Raw genomic sequence first — 22388 nt, 5'->3', positions numbered from 1 at the left:
AGTCAATTCAGCTGTTACTTTTTTTTACACACGAAAAGCAGAAAGAGAGATAAGAAATAGAAATTTTCTGTCAAACATCACACTGGACAGTTGAAACTCAAAAGACAAACTTTCACAATCTAAGGAAATGGAACAGAAGAAGCCTGTACTGTTGACAACAGTTTTTGCAAAAATTGAGAGCCTTGCAGTTCCACCTCTAAGTGTCGGTACTTAGAAGAGAACTGCAATTATAATATTATTAATGCTCTGAACGCTTCTGTATATAGATGTATATTTGTGACCACCAGCAAGAGTTCAAGCCTACAGCACTGTTGGACATGACATATGCAGTGGTCTGAAATGATCTCATAGATATCTGTATGTTGCAAATTGAATGGTATTGGGATACCATTAAAAATAACCTGTGACTCCATGGGTCATTTCAAATTTCTTGTGGACTAATTTGTTCTGTAATTCATGTGTATAGTGTTACATGAAAAATGTGACAGATAACTAGATATCAGGTAAAAGTCAGCACCCTCAGCTAAACCTTTCGTACATGAATCTGTGTTGGTAATTATTTCCTGTTTGTAATCAACAGACATCATCACTGTAAAAACGCACAGACAAACAGACAAGACCAGGTGGGTATATGGCTCGCTGGCTTAATTCATTGTACAGGTACATGTGTAACATTGTTGCCACACCTTGTAGGTCATAGCCTTCACCTGGCTATTCTATATGTCCATTGTCCATGATGACGTAGGCAAGTACGTGAGGAGACTGTAGAAAGCTGGACACTGGATTGATTTGAGAATAGGAGAACCTTGTTCTCCTATACAAAGTGTAATTTGGGTGGGTGACACGTGGTGTATCTCTGTTGCTATGCAGTTGTTTACCTCATTATATAGAATGTTGGCTGATCCTGTACCAAACCATTGCGCTCTGTCACTGCTACAGTAAACACCTGGTTAAATGGTTAGCTATGTAAAGCCATAAATATTGTAAATATAAGTCTCTGGTCAAGTCAGCTTCAGGCTATATACCTTTACCATCTAATTGCATTTGTTGCCTTAACCTCATTTGTACCCAGGTTAAGTATAGCGGTAATGGTTTTGAGTTTATTTTATGCTGCCTACTGGTAGATCTAATAAGCACTGGGTTTTTCTTTTTTTTTTCATTCTTTTCCTTTCTTTGTTTTTGTTTATTGGAGGGATTGATCATTGTATCAGCCAGTATAAAAGCTGAAATGAATTGGGATGGAGCCTGATGTGTTTAATACAAATGTAAATATTTACTTGTATATTGATTGACGGGAATGAAACGATACAAGTTCCCAGTTATAATATCGATAATGGTTTGTGCATGTATGAGCAAATAAAACTGATGAAAAGAAGTCTTATGTCTTCATGGTTGTTTATATACAGTAATTATTCAACCTTTTCTATTTAAGCATATTCTGAGCGCATTCGTCTGTGTAGATTGATAAAATTATACTTTTTGTGACGCCCTGAAATCAGCAAATCCAAGCAATGTACATAAATTGCAATGAAAGTTGCTCTTTCATATGCAAAAAGGTTGAGGAATTAGGGTAGTCTATATATAATGTTGACTCCATAATGTGCAACGTACCATTCAGGCTTCTTTTTAAGTCTGACTGATACCCTAGATATCAGGCAGAGTGGTATAAGACTGCATTCCTCTTTTAATGGGATATTACATTAGGATTAATTAGGCAGCTATCATTAGTTCTGATGCCAGTATCACTTTAGTGGCATGGACTCTCCCTGCCACAACCGGTCCGGATAGCACAGTTGGTATAGCGTCCGCTTCGGGACCGGTAGATCCAGGATCAATCCTTGGTCGAGTCACACCTAAGACTTTAAAAGAGGAAGTTGTAACTTCCTCGCTTGGCGTTGAGCATGAAGGGGATAGTGCAACGACTGGTTGACCCGTATCAGTATAATGGCTAGGGCGGGGCGGCTTACTTGCCTTTGGTAAGTCGTCTCAGTGATGCAGCACTAAATAAAAGAGCGGTGGAAATCCGTCCTGCAACAAGGAGGCACATTACACGTGCATGCACCCTAATGATTCCTTCGTCGCCATATGACTGAAAAATTGTTGAGTACGACGTTAAACCCCAAGCACTCACTCACTCACTCTCCCTGCCACAAGAAAGACACAGAAGATGTACACATACCTGTAATGACTCATCATCATAATATGAAAAATTGTTAAGTATGATGTTAATACCAAGCATACAAGCATACTGGTACATACATTAGTTCTGTGTATAGAGTTGTAAAGCGAGTTTCTTTTTTCTTTGGAGGTAGGCATAAATCAAATTTCACTAATAAACCACAAATCATCAAATATTTATTATTCCCAGTATATGTCAATTTGGACAAAGAACTGAAAGATGTTACAATCTTCAATCAGTGAACAAGTTCATTAAAAGATACACAATTTATTCCCATAATAGTAAATATTTCTTAGGGTGACCTTAGCAATGTTGCAAGTCTGAATGTGTGCCACACGAGGGAAAGTTTGTCAGTGACTTGTTTAAGGTTTGGCTGTTTTATTTTTTTGTAATGGGAGTTTTCTTCACCCATAATCACTATGACCACTGTGAAGAATTCACGAGTATGGTGTTAAACACCAATTACTGGAACACACATGTATATGCAATCTGTCCACACTTATCCACACCGTAGCCAGTTTGTTAAATATATTACAGTTAAAATAATATCAAAGGCGGCATCTGTGACATGGTCTTGAAATATGCTTTGGGTTTTATGTCATACTTAACAGTTTTTCACACAAGAGGAGAATGGTCTTGAAATTCTATTACACATTGATGACAAGAAGCATGCACCGTACTCTTCACTTCCTTGCAGCTGGGAGGTCAATAATGTACAGAACTTACAGTATGTGCGTACAAAAGAAGGCATTCATTCCAGAAGAATCTTAACCTTTCTATTAATTGGAAACTCCACTCTACTTTCAGTTTGTGCAAGTACGTCCTTTCAATACCTTAATGGAAGGTCACTGATTGAATACTGTTCAATAATCTCACTGAAATGTGACTTATTCAGATATTGATTTACTTTTATCATTGTGATTACATTAGTATTTAAGAACAAAAAGATAATTCATCTTGTACTCAGAAGGTTAACTGGTCCCTGTATTTGTCATTGTGGTACTTGAAACATTTTCTTACCTGATTACTCTGGAGAAATGATTGTCCTGGCAATTCTGCCACTTTACGTTCAACCGAAAGTCATTCTTATTTCAGATCTTTTCTCATCAGGGACTAGCTTAAAAAAGGGCAAATAAATGTCATAAAATATAATTAAAATGAATCTTGCACTCTTTCCAGTAAAGATCACCCTACTTTCCAAATTACCCTCAAAACACCTTTCTGAGATCAATAAAGTTCTTGGCTGGATTGTAATTTTGTAAACTCTGCAACAGTCATAGATGAAATTTTAGGTCAATCACTTGACAATCCAGTAATTTCAGCTGTCACAGAATAATTTAATAATAAAGTTCTAAATGTATCAGGAGCAATTCAAATTGCTCTACTAAAAGAACTTTTCCGTTACCTGTTCTGCAAATTTTAGCCAATATATAGGTAAGTCTAGCTGGAATATTGAGTTCTTTTTTCTCACATGGTTGGACCATTTAATGAAAAACATATTCATACCTTTACTTTACCAAAAGGTTGGTAAAGTAAAGTAATACTCTCCTTTCAACACTACTAATATCTGTCTCAAATTTTTTAAGAATTAGGGTATTTGATAATGCCATAATCAAGAATCTCTCACTCTTTCGATGATATGTTTTAGGCGGAGGTAACTCAAGTTCGCAGAATAAGGCACTTCTGTTTCACTGGTAGGCAAGTGATCTCCTACAAACTTTATGCAAGACTACTTGAAACAGCACCATTGGCAGCAAGTGGGGGACTGGAGGACAAGCTACACAAAAGGTTCAAATGATGGAAGAAGGCATTGTTTCCTTCTGTGAGGTTTCAGCGCATGTGTACTTCATATGTTATATGAGTACACATACATCCATAATTGTGACGTAATAAAAGAAAGAACAAGACATTGTAGTAGTTCTGGACCGTCTTCTTGCAGGCAAGGAGTTTTACGAACTCCCCATTGCCACAAATGAGAAACATTGTCATGACAACAAAGGAAGCAGGAGACATGGCAGTTTAAAATTCTCTGCACGAAGGATGATATTGAACTCACGTCTTGTGTTACCCAGCGATTGAAAGGTGCGCAAGCACTTTGATCACTCCTCTACAATCAGCCTCCAACCATTGCTTTGTGCACAACTGTTCTATTACGTGGCTTTTCACAGCCTATGTCCTGCTTGTCACATTATACTGAGGCCTTAAGAGCTACTGAGAATGAATAGCTGAAATACCTGAGCTGCAATCCAGCCTATTATAATACTGGATCCATCGATCAGCTATTCATTTGTTGACATATTTTATATGCCGTCGATACTTTGGCTTATCATTTATTGTATTACATCGGTGAAAACCAATAACGTTAGCGCAGATCATTTGCTGAAAACCTCCAGCTGTGTGTATAGATCTGGCATCTTTCCCTGAGATTGGCAACATCCAGTAATTCTGGTTGGTTGATTTCTATCCATTAACATGCATAACCTGGCAATAGAATGCGTGATTGCACATGTACATTTTCAACCTCCTGGAAGTATTAATCAAGCCAACAGGTGCCAAGCCGAGCAGGTGGTTACAAGGTCTACCTGTAGGAATGCACAATGTGGGGGTCTCTGTGCCAGATTGATTATTGTTCTCTTATAATACACGAGTATAACGTTAGAAGCTTGGCCACAAACTGCCATTGCAAAGGCAGGAATGAACAACAGGCTACACAGCTTGGGCCTGAGTTACATTAAGCGAGAAAGTTACTTTATAAAGCTATCAACGTTAAAACGTGTGGGTCAAATTAGACACTGGTACCCTTGGATGCTACCTGAATTTCTCACCCACACTGATGACATGACGTGGCTTATGAACAGCATGTGACCACAACAGTAATCAAGAAATAATGCAGGAACAGGCTTTTAGCAAGTTACAGCATTTGTTTATGGCCAAACAGAGCTCTACAAAGTGCATATACCCACACGTATAATGCCGATACATGTATACAGAGTAATAGTAAAATGTAACCCGAGGCCAACATCACAAATATGTTCATGTAAGGGCTGTGGGTGGGGGGAGGAATCCTCCAACAAAGGGCCTAATTACTCTGAAGTTTTTATTGGGCATCAATTGAATTTCTTTCTTTCTTCTCCGTGTTTCCTTTATTTCCTTCTTTGGCCATCATAAACCTGAAAACTTTTCCTTTTTTCTGATCAGGTTGTGTCACAAAGGATTTTTTGAGGATGGACCAAAATCACCACTTTGTATTTACATGTGATAACTTTCAGTTTCAGATGAAAAACCTTTGCAGTCAAATGCATAAATTTACAGTCAAAGGCATAAATTTACATTTGAAACATTCAGCTTCTAAATTTAGATCAGATCACGTGGGAAAATGGAAAAAAAGATTCAATTTGGTTCATGAGGAAGTCTTAACCAGCTACCTAGTAGATTGGATTAAACCCATAGGTCAAGAGCATCACTCTGACAAGCTTCAAAACGAAATCAACTCTAGCCTTCACTGAAACAGCAATCCGCACAGTTTTAGCTGCAACAAATGACTTTATATTCACCATGTCTGTTTGTTGGTGTATCTGTCAGTCTGTCAAATTTTATTATCTTCTATCCTCACCTACGCATTTCTTTATGTTAGAGGTCGTTCCTTCATCCCTTGATGGTTGACTCCATGCAGCGCCTTGATGATGGAGTTTTTGTCACCAATCAGAATTGGTTGCAGTGTGCAGGGCAAATATGATTACAGAATATTGATTTAGAAAAATACACGTAACTGAAGATATGCACTGAAAAATATCATTGGATGACCTTGCAAAGTGACTTACCCATAAATGGGTGGAACTAGCTGCAGTATTCAATACAGTCAAGGGATTGGCTGCAGTAAGTGAAAAAGGTGTTATATTCTTAAGGTGTTAACAAGGGGCCCCAAGTGTCAAATGACAGTGAATTTTTTTCTGAATTCTGTAGCTATTGCAACATTCACACCTGGAAATGGCCATCTAGTATGTTGTGTTTTCAGAAATTTCATACATCCAAAGGCATATTGCTACATGTACCGCATGATATGGCTGGAGGCTGTAGAACCTTAGCACAGTGACCACCAACGTGCGTGAAATGTTCAAATACTTCGCATACGTACCACTGTTCAATCATGCAATCACACATTACCAATATTTACTGTCGAACCCACAGAGATTATCAATGGTATTATAAACAAAACAGTGATGTGGAAGTGGTCAGGTAATGCATGTTTCCTTTAATAGATTCAATAGATTCAAAAAGGTTACAAAGGTAGAATACATACATAATAATAAATATATACTCTAACAATCTCTGAGCGAAAAATGTGAGAGTAAAAAAAAAAAAAAAAAAAAAAATAACAGTAATAATTAATTTCATACTACATGTACATGTACTTGATTCTAATATTATTAAAATTTAAAGATTCCGAATGAAATTTAGAGCTTTACAAAATTAGGCTAATTCAATATCCAGTTCAATAAGGTAGCAAGTACATGCTGTATCACTGATATAGATATATCTCCTCTGTCAATCCACTGCCCCTGTGCCCTCCCACTCCTTCTTCAACACACACACACACATATAACCCTTTGACTAAAACCAAATTTTGAATTTATATAATTTATCTATTGACTTTAAAACAAATGTCTTCTTAGCCCTGTATTAAGTTCTTCGGTGATCTCTATGGATCCAACAATTTTTCAGGGCAACATACATTTTAAAGTCAGATCCAGCTGACTGTATTTCATAAACCATGAGCAAGGGTAAAATCAGGCTCCCATAAATTCATATGTTTAAGAAGGCAAACATAAAAAAAGATATAAAAACAATAAACATTAACAATAATCAACTTTGGGGAAACAAATCATGTGATAAAATTAGTCACTTTGTAATACATAATTTTAAGCTTTCACAAAGGGATATTAATTATGTAAGAAAAAAATGGAAAAAAAAAAATAATCGCATTATGAGGAATATGAAGGACTCATTAAACCATGTGTACCACTTAATACACTATGTACAACGGAAATACTGTGTCAGGCAAAATAATTTATCTTAAACAAGACAGAAACAAAAAGAGAGTATGGATAAGGAGGACGAAGTGAATAAAAACAGCTTGTACAAATAAAAAGAAAACTGTATAAAGCATAAATATTTTGATGACCAAATGAGACTACTCAGACTAGCCCAATGGAGACAATACTTACTTGTGCCAATAATATCCCCACATGCATACCAGCATAACAGTCAGTAAAACACTCATAATGATATACTTTTACACTCAGAAAGGACGGCTGTGGATTTATTGTTTTTGTAAAAATAAATTTTTTACCAACTATATAAAGAAATATCACAATGTTGCTGTATGTCCAACGTGGAATAACAAGTCACTGAGCCTACTATTGGAGGAGCACTACAGTATCACACAGAATTTGGATGACTTTTTGTTGTTGCGTTGGGTTTTGCTGTTCTTGCTGTCCTCTGCTTTCTCTGCTTCGAACTCTGGACCGGGGTCGATCACCCGACCTGATCGTTTCCTCTGCACTTTGTGCAAGACAATTCTGTACGTGCCATTAATTGAGCTACGGGAATCTTTCCCATGGCACTGAATGATGTGCTCCTCCTTTATACCCAGGTCGTGGAGAATCGCTCGTGTTTCTAACTCCTCCTCCGTCAGCTCCACCCCTGCTTCACTAGGGTTCATGTTGTACGGCGGAAGGGCCTCAGGGAATTCCTGACCCTCCAGCCAATCACTGCGCCGTATTTCTGACAGGGTGAACCTGTCATGGGGAATCGGCTTCAGTATTCCTCGAATAAGAAACTGACAACTGTCTGACACAAATGGGGGAATGACAAAGCTCCCTTCTAGAATGCACTTTTTCAGCTTGGACACTGTCTCAGCACGGAATGGCATCACGCCACAGACCATGAAGTAGAGCATAATTCCCATGGCCCAGATGTCCACAAAGGCGCCGTAGTAATGCTCGTCCTTAAACAACTCTGGGGCGGCGTAAGGCGGGGAGCCACAGAAAGTGTTCAGAGTTTGGTCAGGGCGGCACGTCGTACTAAAGCCAAAGTCTCCGACCTTCACAAAACGTGGCCCAGCATAGAACACATTTTCTGCCTTGAGATCCCTGTGGATGATGTTCTTTTCATGCTGAATTAGAAAAAAAAAAGAGAAAAAAAAAGAGTGGAAAATAACACGTAAATTATTGTTCCTTTTGTATATGATGACAATGTTTATTTGATTAGTGTTTAATACAGTGCTCAGTGAGTTCTAACAATTGTGACAGTAGGTGGAGGAGATTAGACACCCTGTAGCAAACCACAAAACTTCACCGGGTGCATCATACAAACTTCCTGACTGAATCCTTAGTGGCCAAGGGCCCAACAGTAACAGTGAGCAAGCATCTGGGACAGAGAGAGGCCATGTGTTGACAATGAGAATGAATACACAAGGTGAAGCACAAGCAGTAAACAGTTTGCTTCTAGCTCACTACTAGCATGCTAGGCTTCAAGCAGTCTGCTACAATTCAGCTTACCTCCACCTGTTTATTGACTACAGACATGCTACTGGGGTAAATGGATATGGTGACCAGCCGTGAACTTCAGGCAAACCAATAGCATGCTACATGGGTTGGCTGAGGAGAACTTTCAGCTTGGTTGGACAATATCTCACACATGTATGAGTACTGGAGCAACAGGGAATATGTTGCTTTTGTGGTATGTGCTAACAAGGCCCGAAAAAAAAAAGGATTTTATTTTTGGGGGGATACGCGCGTATACTGCAAATTGTGTCTGTAAAGTCAGTGTCTGCCTTGGCAAGGTAATCGATAACAGTTTAAATTGCTAAAATCTAAAAATGAGAATTTCAAATTTTGAATACACGCACACATACAGTCTGTTCTCCAATCTTCTTTGCAGTTTGTTCTAATTATTCCCTCATTACCACTATGAAGCAAACTTCACAAAATACTGGTGATAATGGGCAAATAGTGCACCACCAGAAAGATTTGTTTATTTGCTTGGTGTTTTACGCCGTACTCAAGAATATTTCACTTATACGACGGCGGCCAGCATTATAGTGGGTGGAAACCAGGCACAGCCCGGGGGAAACCCACGACCATCCGCAGGTTGCTGGCAGACCTTCCCACTTTCGGCCAGAGAGGAAGCCAGCATGAGCTGGACTTGAACTCACAGTGACCGCATTGGTCCACCAGAAAGATGTTCACTGAATAACTGGACACATTCTGTAAGACAGGTCGGAAGTTGGGGGTCACATGCTCATCCTTTTGTGTCGAAATGGCCGCCCAATATTAAAGCACTGAGGAAAACATCACTTTTTGGCACCTCGCTAGCGACTAGTACGGCCTAGCTGTACAAAGTAACATACGAAAGCTCTGCAGAAATACTCAGGACTATGTCGATAGCTGAAAGTTACACAAAAATCCAATGAATACAAGATTGCTGACAACGATTCAAAAATAGGCATTTTTGTATGCAATGACATTGGGAGGACCGTTTTCTTCACACATGCCATTTGTTACTAAGGAGATCACACTTTCGATTCATCTTACAGAGTACACATTTATCCCATAATTGGTCCGTGTCCGTGATATAACAACAGTGATGTAAATTTTCAATATATCAGTGGTTATATAAAATAACCCCCAAATTTTTATTATTCTATTGTTAGTTGCTGTTTTAAAAAAAGCCAGGCCAGTGACCACTTACTACACCGTGACTGTGGTTTCTTGGTGCCTAAACTGTTAAGTTTTTGGTACACTGGACAGGAATAAAATTTATCTTCATTACATGCAAAAAAAGAGCCCATGTTGGTAAAAAGAAATGAAATGCTTAACACTGTAGACACCTAAAACAAGGTATTCACAAACACAAGTTCAACCGTGATTGTGTCAGGCGTCAACGCCAGCAGCATCCCTCGGTATCAGATTTTCATGAAATTAAACACCTACAAAGTTACCGCAATATATGTAGAGCACCAAGGAATCTCGTGTGTATGAACTCATCTGTACCTGTGTACCTCAAGATTATTCTTAGATCATTTTCATTCTATTTTCTACATCGAATATGATAAGTTTGGAGCCAAACATTTCGACAAATGAGCAGTTATGAAAGCTGATATTTTCAAAAGAAATGAAAGCTCGTCATATTATCACACTAGTGGATTGTGTTATGTTTTCTGTTCACAGGAATCACAGATTTCCTCAATGTTTTCTAGAAATATATTTTGGGAAATGTATGGTCCGGTCCCAACCTTTTCACAAACACTGATATCCGTACGCATCTCATTTACATACTTGTCAAAACAAACAAATGCTGCCTTCTCTATCAACCACCTTAAACTGCTCAAAATAAATTATGGGATAAATAGGATATGCAATTCGAGACCCATTATATCAGATTTGTTAAACTTGTGATGTAATTTTCATTTGAAAATTACACCACTCATTTAATAAAATCTGATATAAAGAGTCATTCATTGAAAATTACACCACTCATTTAAGAAAATCTGATATAAAGAGTCATTCATTGTATATTCTCTATTTATGGTAAATACCCTACAGTTTCACCCACAAAAGTGCATTTTTAGAGGCAAACAAATGTCACAAAAGATTATTTTTGGTGCTGAAACCTACAATCTTCCAGCAGAATATCATCCCAATGTTCCAAGAAAAACTCAAAACACTTTTCTAAAATCAACAGCTGCCAGAATCAGGAAAAACGGGGAAGTTTGTCATCAACAAAATTTATGGTCATTTAGGGTAACCTAGTATTTTGCCCAAAAAGGAATGTAGAATATCTGACTGCATCCCACACAAACCTCACAACACTCAGATCAATAGAGCTTTTAAGATCAGGCAAACTGTGAAACACTAGTCACTGGCCATTTACTCTACATGTTCTTCTATTGTAATACTGGCCTTATGTCATTCACAGGCATAGAGAGATATTGAGGTCCCTCAGAAAAGAACTTACAGTTTTTCAGTCAGCAGGTGTTTTTTTTCACATATATGCACATGTACCTAGCTAGGTATGATTCCCTCCAACAAAACACACAGTTGTCATCACATTAGTTAAATATTCATTAAGTAAATCATAAAACAGGATAAGTACATCAAATATATTAGCAGATACAGTGCACGTATACCACATGTTGCCCAGAAAGAAAGGAAAGCAAACACAAGAGAGCAGATACAATATTCAGGCTGAAAAAAAGAAAGCAGTTTTAGCCGTAGACTTTTACCAGTCATACATATGGAGTGTCAAAATGAAAAACTCCTTTTAATGAGAAAGACATTTTGAAGCTTGATTATGTAAAAGCTGGCAGCCTAATGGCGGTAGAAGCAGGTGTACATGTAAATATGCTCCTGCACGCTAATATGCCGTGAGTTATGCCGTGAAGGTTAAAATGTCACCTGTATTAACAGCCCCATCGTGCTGATGTAATGCACAGCGCCTGGATGCTGTGTCACAATTGTATGCAGATGTCCACATGGTGAAAACAATGTGGTGTTGACCACAAACAGTTTTGCACGACAACATTAAAGTTTCAGGGCATTTAACGCCTACAACGCAGCACCTCAAACTGCCGTGACAAAAGCTATTACATATACAATGTAATATTTTTACTGCCAAGTCCACAAGGTTCATTAATCGCAACGCCTCACAGGCTTTCACTACATGTCATGCTTGCAATAACATAATGCAACAGACATGGAAGAATCAATCTTTTTAGGGAGAACTGAGATGAATACCAGTAAAAGTGAACAAAATTTTCCGTCTTTCTTTTGTAAATTAGGGGCCTAAATCACAGCAATACCACAATTTCTTTATTTTTGACCTTTGATTTAATGTTATACGCAAGAATTTTTTGCTTGATTGTGGTGAAAACGAGTGAAGAAAGAGTACCATGGATAAACCACTTTTCAACTCACTACCTTTGTAACCTTTTTGCATGTTTGCTAAGTGTTACAAGCATATTCTGAAGGCATTCTTCTTTGTAGACTGTTAAAGTTGTAATTTTTGTGAAGCCCTGAAACTGGTCAAACCAGCCAGTGTAGTTTTATCTCTAAAATCAAAATACAAATATGCATAATTTGGACTGAAAGTTGCTCTTCCATATGCGAAAAGGTTGAGGAACTAGGGTAATGAGCTATCCCATGTGTGGCATAGAGAAGATATATGTCCTACATATTAGTGAAAGAGAAGTGATCTTCAGTGAAAAGTGGTTAAATTGTGCAAAGAGGTACACAGTCATCCTTGACAGTTGTTTGTCACAAAAGCATGTACATGTATACATGTAATTCCAAAAATTCCCAGTCCAAAACTTAATCTGAACCCATGACATCCAGTGTGCCCTAGTGATCAATTGGCAAGATATTGCAGAAATTCTGCCAATTTAATGTTTAATCCTAATCAATCATTCCTCCTGATTGGAAAATCTTATAACCACTTGGCCATTGCCAAAGTAGTTTTCATTAACAAAGCAAATGAAAGAAACCACGACAATTTTTTCCCTCCATGCATGTTAAAGGATACATGAAAAGGAATTCCTTAAATGAAGAAAATAGTTTAAAGACAAATGAAGAAACTCATGCCACAAATATTTAAAATCTTTTTCTCTTGTCTTTAAGGCACCTCTGTACATGTGTTTTAAGCATATTTTCTGTCAATGGTTGAACACTTCATTAACTGCTAAGAGGTTAGGAAAACTGTAGTTTAAAGCCATTTTTACACCTCAAGATGAAAACTGAGAAGATTTTTAATACTTTTATATTTTACGACACATCCTAAACTGCATACTGAGAAATAACAAAGAAGCATTTTATGTATCCTTTAATATTCCTATCTTTTTCATTACCAAGAATAAGAAATAAAATTCCCTTCTGACCGACCCTATTTTTCTGACGGGTCTGATTACACAAAAAAGGGAATTTTTACGGCTAACTTGACTTAAACATTTTAAAACTGCAACCAAACAAGTGAGAATGGACACAACCTCATTAACAGAGGCTTACTGGCTAAAAAGAGAGTCCACCATTTAAGCGTACAGCCATTATGTATATATGTATACATATATATATAAGTTTATATACGCATGTATATATGTATAAGAAATAAATTTGATTCTCACCATATGTTCCAGAGCAGCTATAACTTGAGCATAGACAATTTTTGCCTCGGACTCGACAATCTTTCCTTCATTGGTTATTTTGTTGAAAAGTTCTCCACCACCGGCATACTCCATCACGATGTGCAGCTTCGCTAACGTCTCCACGACTTCGTACAGACGAATGATATTTGGATGGTGCATTTTGTCCATGCTACCAATTTCCCGAGACAGAAGACGCTGTGTTTTTTGGTCTAATTTTGTTTTGTCCAATATCTTCACAGCCACTTTTTCTGAGGAATACAAAGAAAAGTCGACAAAAAAATCAATAAAGCCAATAATGTGTACCGTACTAAAACATGCATGACCCAAAATCTTGGTTTCATTGGCTAATAATTCTTAATTATACACTGTGCATCACACATGTATACCATTTGGTTGAACTGTACATTGTGTACATATATGAAGTATGTCGACATATGTGTAGGTCTACTGATATCCACCGTAAGAGGTGAATTTTCTTGTTCACTACTGTAATTCATCCTTTTTACATGTTTGCAAGGTGTTTAATCAAGCATATTCTGAGGGTAATATTTGGTGTACACTTATTACATTAGACTTTTTGTGAAGCTTTGATATTGGTTAATCCAACCAATGTTGTCTAATCAAAACGGCATGATCACTTTCTGCTTTTAAGTCATGTTATTTGAAAGAGTATTTCAACTAGTAAATTGATATAAGAGGATATACATATAGTGATGTATTATTGACTATTTTCATGTTATGTATGAAAAAATGGAATTCCATGTACTGTTTGTACTTATTTAATGTTCATGTATTGTTACAGAGGGCCTCTGGGAAGAGCAAATTGTTATATTTGACAGAGCTCTACCCTCTATAAATAAAGGTTTCTTTTATTCAAGTAATTTTCTCCCCATAATCAAATCAAAACTGTGCATAAATTGCACTGAAAGTTGCTCTTTCACATGCGAAAAGGTTGAGAAATTAGAGTACCGGTACATGTGTTATAGGGTCTGTATGTGTACTTCTACTGTAAGACATTTAATACATGTCACTCATGAAACACAACAACAAATTTACATCCTTTAGTTTTGTATTAATTAAGATATACACACATAAGACATATATCTAACATAACTAAAAATTTAGTTACTTTTATATGTACATGTAAGTAATTTGCTGAACTATTAAGAGTAGTTCCATTTACACGATCATTTTACAAAATGCAAAGAAGGGCAAAAACAATCTACTAAAAGGTCTGCTTTGATCATGACTTTCAACATGAAAAACATGCAGATCTACATGTAGCCTGGATTTTCCCCCTTGTTGAAGTGTTCCATATCAGCCAGAGGCACATGTACCTGTAGTGTAGATCTAACAAAAATAACTATATTTGTCTGGCGACTGAATGACATTATTATGATATTAAGAACAGGCTCAAATTGGTACAGACCTGTGATAAGCCTACCTAAACAGGCTTTAGACTTCACAATCAGATTCATCATAACCCCTTCTACCTGTACAATGATCTGGATGTCTACTGTATGTGGGGAGATGACAGTCAACAGTCTTAAGTAACCTGAAGACAGGTATATTGATTGGTCTCAAGGCTATATATCTTGATGCAATCTTATTAAACATGCATGAAAAGCATGTTCTTCCTTTCTGTAGTATTATTTACATGTAAATACGTAAATCCACCCTCATATTAACCAATAATTCCTCATACGCTACATGTTTACATGTACATGTACATACTGGGACCGTACAATATGCATGCTTGTGTATGCTAGACACGAAATACACTGTATATGTACTGCGAAGGGACCTGGGTTTCTCCCGAGATGTGCCTGGCTTCCTCCCATCATAATGCTCGCTGTCGTTGTATAAGTTAAACATTCCCGAATACGGCGTAAAACACCAATAAAATAAATAAATAAATAAAATAAACATGTGCACTGTACATGTACAAAGCCATCACTAAAATAATCTATGTAAAATCCCTTTAAAGATAATAACTTTTTTCAATAGCCAGAACAAAAAACAAACTCCAAAATAAACACTGAAGCAGCTCATAACTCAGTAAATGTCATATTTCCTTGCTGATGTTGTCTTGAAATCACTCCCTCCACAGAGGTCATGAATTTCAGGCCAATCAACTGCAAGATTTCATACATACATGAACACAACTTTGACGTATCTAGGTCAACTGCTAAGGCCTAAGCTTGATGTTGATTAGTCATAAATGCATGACCTCTGCGGAGGGAGAAAAAGAGAATGGCAGCATGAAATATGCAGTTTTTGTCTCCCTGACTAACACCCTGCACCCTGCCATAATACCTATGGCGAGATGTGTTTCTCACTCAGTTCATGCTTCACCAATTTGCCTATGTATCGGTCTTCTGCTCTGAATTTATGTGTCTTTTGCAGCATGGTAATGCAGTGACAGGATACAGAGATATATGGCGCTAGTAACCCTCATACTATGACACCATATATTTCTGCATCCTTAATATTACCGAGTAACCATGTAACTAATGGTACCGGAATACCAAACATTAGGATGAGCTTGAGTTGTATCTCAGGTACATGTAAGGGACATTTTCCTCATGGCCTGGCCCCAGGATAATGATGCGATCTAAGACTAAAGTAAAAATTTCAATCACTAATCTTGGTATATTCCTTTCCGTTATTTTAGCTGAAATTTGTTCTACAAGAACTTACCTGAAATTCATGTTGTTAAGCAACACTTTGACTGTATTATGTTAGAAATAATAATTGTAAAGCGATTCGAAGTTCCGATTTAAGCCTGAAACTGGCTCCGAGATCCTGGAGCCTGGAGTGCTGCAAGCTAAACTACATGATCCATCCATATATATCACCCAAGTCACATACAATCAGTTGAGCTTGGCGCACACTACATGATGAATGAAGAATCATAGGCAATATTTAGTCTGAAAATCAAACATGCTTTGATACTGGCGATCAGTGCTGCAACAGTTATCAGTGCTCAAAATCGCAATCGCTCGAGCGGGTGCACCTAACGACCACTGTCCAAATCGCCTGGTGTGCAGTCGTTGGATTCAGAACGGTATATACATACATGTATAGTTCAACAACAACGAAACAGTTAAATAAATATATCATGCAGGGTTCAAAATTACCATTGACTTGTCAGACATGTCCAGCCAAAAAATGGTCTTGTCCATCAAAATTTATGTCAACTGAAGTGCAGCACGGAAAAGTGTCCCACTGAATCTTTGCCAATGAAAATTTGCACATACTTGAAATTTTGCTACTTTGATCAGTTTCCCAAACTGGCGTTTAAGTGGATTCATAGCTGTGCCTTTTATCCGTAAGAAAACGTCAAATTACTTCAAAACATCCCTTTGTCGGAAAAAAGGTATAAAAGGTAAGAGACTTCCTGCACAAGACTTTACCTGATACAAAAATAGATTACTCTGTTCTCGTGGCTTTTCATTGAGCAAAGATACGCAAGGCGTATATCACGACATGAAGTTCACGGGGACAGGATTGCGACTCTAGGAATATAGTAGTCGCTGGCAGTGGAAGGAAAAATATCAATTGCTCAAAATGAGCGGGAACATGTACTTAAATTCGGGTTTATCAAGCAATCGCCTAATGGATCAATGACCGACCCAAACGATGAAGCTAATAAAACGTCAGCTACGTGACGATATTTCAAGGAAGATTTGATGGGATGTATGAGCCAGATACATGTAGCTGTTTAGACTGTGCATGTGTTGAATTACTGCTGGTAGACAAACAATCTCTTCTGGCTATGATAAAAGCATTGTAACTGTAGGCAATGTAACCACACAAGCCTATTTCATGTATTTTATGTGTCTGTGTGACATATAAGACTATACATGGGTTCAAGGACAGTTTTAAGTGGAAAACTCAGATAAAAACACTGAAAACAAACTTGAACTTAGCTCTATACTGAAGTCTGTCATGTTAATAGAAGCACATGTACTTTTATGTATCCACCATATGATTCGTCCTGCTCGTGCACAATTATGCACAACTCAAAACTACTATCTGGCTTATTGCACCACTTGTGAAAATTACAGTGATCGCAAATAACCCCCCTGGTCAGTTACAAAACAGTACACAGTGCATTTAATTATACATCAGCCAACAGTTCAGTGCAGAAATATTTTGTCCTGCGAGTTTTTAAGGATCAACAGGACAACTGTCCCGCTGACTTTACTTCTAATTTACTTCCATCTGTTACATTTTAACCTTAAGGTCCTTTTACAGTGTCACTGAAGACAAAGTACCTACACTCAGTCTGACAAACATGTATAAATAATAAACATAAATTTCCACAAAAAGGTTTTTTACAATTTGAAAACAGAAAACATCATTTATAAGGTGCATTCAATTTTAAGTTGTCAACTTACCTTTGGTTAGAGCATGTATTCCCATTTTCACTTGGGAGAAATTTCCACTGCCTAATTCCCCTCGTATTCTATAAAATCCTATTCGTTTTCCCAGTGTGATTTCCTTGAGCACTTTTTGATCTCCCGAGAGATCATTTGACAGCCTTTCATAGGCCGTTAATCGTCTTTCCCTTTGAGGAAGTTCTGCCACATCTGACTTCATTTCATCCACAGCTTCAGGGGCATCCACATATTCAGCCTGGTCAAGGATTGGAATAGAAGGCTCCTTCTCAACCTTACCATGTTCTTCATTGTTCTCTTGCTCAGGTATGTTTTCAACATCACCATTCAATTTCTCATTGTCATTTGCATTGATATCATTTGATTCCTTGGTGGTCATATCATCTGCCTCATTTTTATTTCCATCTACAGCGTGTTCTGCATTAGAATCCTCAGCATCTTTTGCATCAAAGTCCTGCACCTGAGTAACGGTTGAGTCCTCTCCCTTTTCCCCTTCATCGTTCTCTTCATTCACAGTGTGCTCGCCATTGACAGCGGATGTATCAGTTTCCAAGGTTTCCACAGCAGTTTCTTGGCTTGGCTCGTTCGTTTGTTCCCCATCTGTTGTTGGCCTTTCCTCTTTGGAGTCCTCTTTCATAATTGATCACTGATTCACCAGTTTACAGAGAAAAATCATTTGGTCTTCATGCAGAAACACCTATGGGCAACCACCACAAGATTTGCTCTGTATCTGCGGCTTCAGGCCGATTGTTAAGGAGTCTTTGAAGGCTTTAGTAATAAGAAAGCCTTTATCTCCTCAGGTCGTGTGATCTTCAGACATCTCACAGCTGGACCCTGGTAAATAGGCAATACGAACCAGTCTCACACACACTGCATGCTAAGGCTGTTGTCAGTAATCTCAACTCTACCTGGAGACATGCAAAGGGAAGACTAATTAGCGTTGTGCAGTCTGTATGATAAATAACAATTCTAAAGACAAATAAGTGTACGCCTTGCTGAACATAAATATATACATTAAATTCCGACAGCTGTCAGTGGTATCCAAGATCTGTAAGAAACAAAATACTCTATGCCACACCTGTAACACAGTACATGTATATCAACTTTACAATACAGCTGATCACAGCAGCTGAGTTGATCCATGAAGTCATGCATGTACATGAGCTCCAGATATTGATTTGCAAGTGAATAACCCTCTTGTGAGGAAATCAAATCAGAATGAACACTGCCAAGACCAATAACTAATCTCATTCAAGTATGAAAATAAAGTAGGCAGCTACTGAAGTAATTAAAATATATTAGCACAATGATGTAATGGAAATCACTGCATGGCTGACAAAAGTACATGGAGGAAATATTTTAGTCCAAGTGCTTAAGCACTTCAGAAGTAAAGTGTAGCCTCACTATAAAACACCTATATAACACAAAACTGGTCAGAACACGACCCAAATGTTCCCCCCTCACCCCAAAATGTGTGGTGTATTTTCACGCGTAGAATGATAACCGCTAAAACTGAAACTGAACAAGAAATATACGTAAATATGTCACCTTTATAGATTACATGTAGCTTCATTTCCACCTCCTTACATGTTAACCATGGCATATTAGGTATTTTTCAGTTTAAAATGTTTAAGATTACCTCAATAGCAGCAAAAATAAAAGGATTTTTTTATGAATAATGGAATATAGCACGCATTTCACACATTGGTATGTGTACATATGATGTACTAGGCAAACACATGTGTCTAATATGCTAATAAATTTTCTTGACTTGAATTTTCACTACCATTCATCGTATCCTTGATCATATCAACATAATATTCAGCCTGCATTGCACTCAAGATAAAAAAAAGGGCAGGTTTATTAGGTACATATATCCAATTCATGTATATGGGAGAGGGTGTACATGGTGGTTTACTCTGGTCTCCTCCACTCATAAGCATGATCAATCAAATAAATATATATGATTTTGTCCAGGGTTGGGGGGAAAAAAGTGTACATGCACATAATCTAATAAGACTATCATCAAAGGTTGACTGCAAAGAGTTTTTTTTATATGAAACTTATTAGCAAATACATGTACATTGTGACAACTATGTTTCATTTTTCTAAACATATGTCTCTAAACAGAAACAAACCACAAATTTGGACAGTTTATAATTTGCTCAAAAGACCATGTACAGTGCAGCAACTATCTCTTCTCATTGTTGGATTTTGGAACGTTGTGACATCGAAGTGGCCCAGATTTATTCATCCCACCATCAGTGATATCATAAACATTGCTACACTTTTTAAAAACATAAATAAGAGCTCCGCAAATGATGTTAAATATTACATTCTAAAAATAAAGAGAGATGAGCATATGACATTTTCCATGAATAACAAGCACTAAAGCAGCAGATGTTTCAACTTCTGCAAGACCTTGACTTTCGGATCAGTGTTTGACATTAAGGTAGAGATACACATGTATACCATGTTTCATGAAATTTAACAGTTCACAAGGAAACTCAATTGGTTTTAACACTTTCAGCACAAGCGACTTCTCAATAACTTTGTATATTTGCACATATGTGAGAAACAAATATCCCAGGTCTATGTCACATCTACATGGATAGGCCTTTATATGAAACAAAGGAACTCAGGAGGCATGCATATACAACATCACAAAAGACAGACACAAAAAACAGTTTTGCCTAAAAATTTCAACTTTTGAATGACCTTGACCTTGGGCCAAGTTTCATCAATTCATTTGATTTGCATCCTTAGTACAGAGATACCAAGTTTCACGAAATCTGATGTAGCAGTTTGATCAGATACATTGTAAGAATATTTTTACCTTTGACCTTGATATGACATGCACAAAAAAAATTCCACTGGTCTATATGCCAACATATATGAAATAAAGAAACATACATGTACTAGACATGAACACATACTATCTGCATGACCTTGATCTTCAACCAAGATGGGTCAAAAGTCATTCAGTTCACAACCTTAAGTTATATACCAAGTCTGACAAACTTTGTAGTTCAGTGGTTTACTTAATTTGAAACTTGTTAAGGTTTACAAACTATAATTAAGTTAGGAACTCAATTCCGCTAGTTTTAACTCTGTAACTCTATGTCCATTCTGTAATCAGTAGCAGAGTAATAATACTGTATGTAGAATATCCCATCCTTTTTTAATATTACACCTATATTTATTGTGTGTATGGTATATAGGGTTATAAGGCAATATTAATACATACATGCCAGAGAGGACTGACCAACTGTATACTGCACATTTTGAGCCGACGTGACACAGGCTTACTTTTACCTACGATCATCGACTGACAAAATCTTTACTTGCTATCTACTTATTTTAGACAATTTGTTTTATATAATACATAATGTGTCCCTGTACACAAAAAATCTGGTTTACTTTTTCCCAGTCGAAAAATGGAACCTGTGTAATCCTCTTTAGTGGGGATAAATGTATTATCTACAATCTGGCTTAACCTTATAATTTACGTAGACTGGATTCCGATCGGCTGAGACAACAGCTTTCTGAAAAAATTACCACGCAGGCTGGTATATTAAAGTTCATGTCATAATTATGTCTCAAAAATTCAGTGAAATCATGATCAATGTAAACGATAAATGATACACACAAATCTTTTAAAATGAAGTTATTTCAAAGATACGCGAAATGTTTCAAATCTTGCAAGTAGCACATGCTGTCGTGCTCAATGCACACATTATAGCTGATGCTTCAAAACAGATTAAAAGCAGACAGCCAAACAATCAATTAGCTTGAGAAGCGCGATGAGTTATCTAAAATAATCTGCGTGTAATCGCATTAATAACAACATATTTCTGTTCCCTATATGCTGCGTGCACAACATTCAATAAAATGACAGCGGTTAATCAAACATACCATACTTTGGTCCTCGTGTTTCAATCGGTGCCGCTGTCCTGATTTATGATTCAAAATGTCACTTGACGTCACTAATGGCAACAAAAAAGCGCCATCTATAAATAAAGGGCACAGGAAGATTATCTCCCCTCGGTATACCATTTACAATGTACCCACAGGTAATATCTTAACCTGAGGCTAATATAACACATTGTTATATTAGTCCCACTTTTAATTCCTTAATACTGTTATTAGAAGAATACCAAGATCTTATGCTCATATTCTCTACAGCAGGCGCAATCTGCTGTAAATCTGCTGTTTGGATGATAATATGGATGAAATTTTTAGTGATAGCCTAGTGACTGCAGTGGTAAGGGACCAATTCCATGATGCCATTTCTGACTCAAATCAAAATTTAAAACATTGTCACAATCTATAGATGATACAAATTTGACAAAACACTTTTAAGTTAATATAGCACAGATAAGATGCCAGTGCACGGTAATAGTTTCTACAAACTCGGGTTGGGTCATGGGGCAGACTTTAACTTGCCCTGCAACAAGAATTGCTAACCTCTTAAATCAAACTTTTGACTTTTTGTCAGAAATAGCTTTGTGGAATCGGTCCCTTTAGATTGAATAATTTATGTACTTGTTATTTAACACTGGACTCAGGTGGTCAGGCTTATGGGTAATTGATAAAATCATCGTGACAA

General features: G+C 37.2%; 1 protein-coding gene across 1 annotated transcript; it reads right to left on the bottom strand.

Annotated features, from left to right (window-relative positions):
- Positions 1-6723: 6723 nt before the first annotated feature.
- LOC135471219 (serine/threonine-protein kinase NIM1-like) lies at positions 6724-21744 on the bottom strand. Its single transcript, XM_064750342.1, has 4 exons — positions 21695-21744; positions 17780-18687; positions 13356-13624; positions 6724-8354 (listed from the first exon to the last, which is right to left on the bottom strand). The coding sequence occupies exons 2-4, from the start codon at positions 18414-18416 to the stop codon at positions 7611-7613; spliced, it is 1650 nt and encodes a 549-aa protein (XP_064606412.1). The 5' UTR covers positions 18417-18687; positions 21695-21744; the 3' UTR covers positions 6724-7610.
- Positions 21745-22388: the final 644 nt, after the last annotated feature.

Source organism: Liolophura sinensis, chromosome 7 (genome assembly GCF_032854445.1).
Source record: "Liolophura sinensis isolate JHLJ2023 chromosome 7, CUHK_Ljap_v2, whole genome shotgun sequence".
NCBI lineage: Eukaryota > Metazoa > Mollusca > Polyplacophora > Chitonida > Chitonidae > Liolophura > Liolophura sinensis.
Note: the sequence above shows the minus strand (reverse complement) of the source record. Positions and strands in the feature narration are given on the sequence as shown.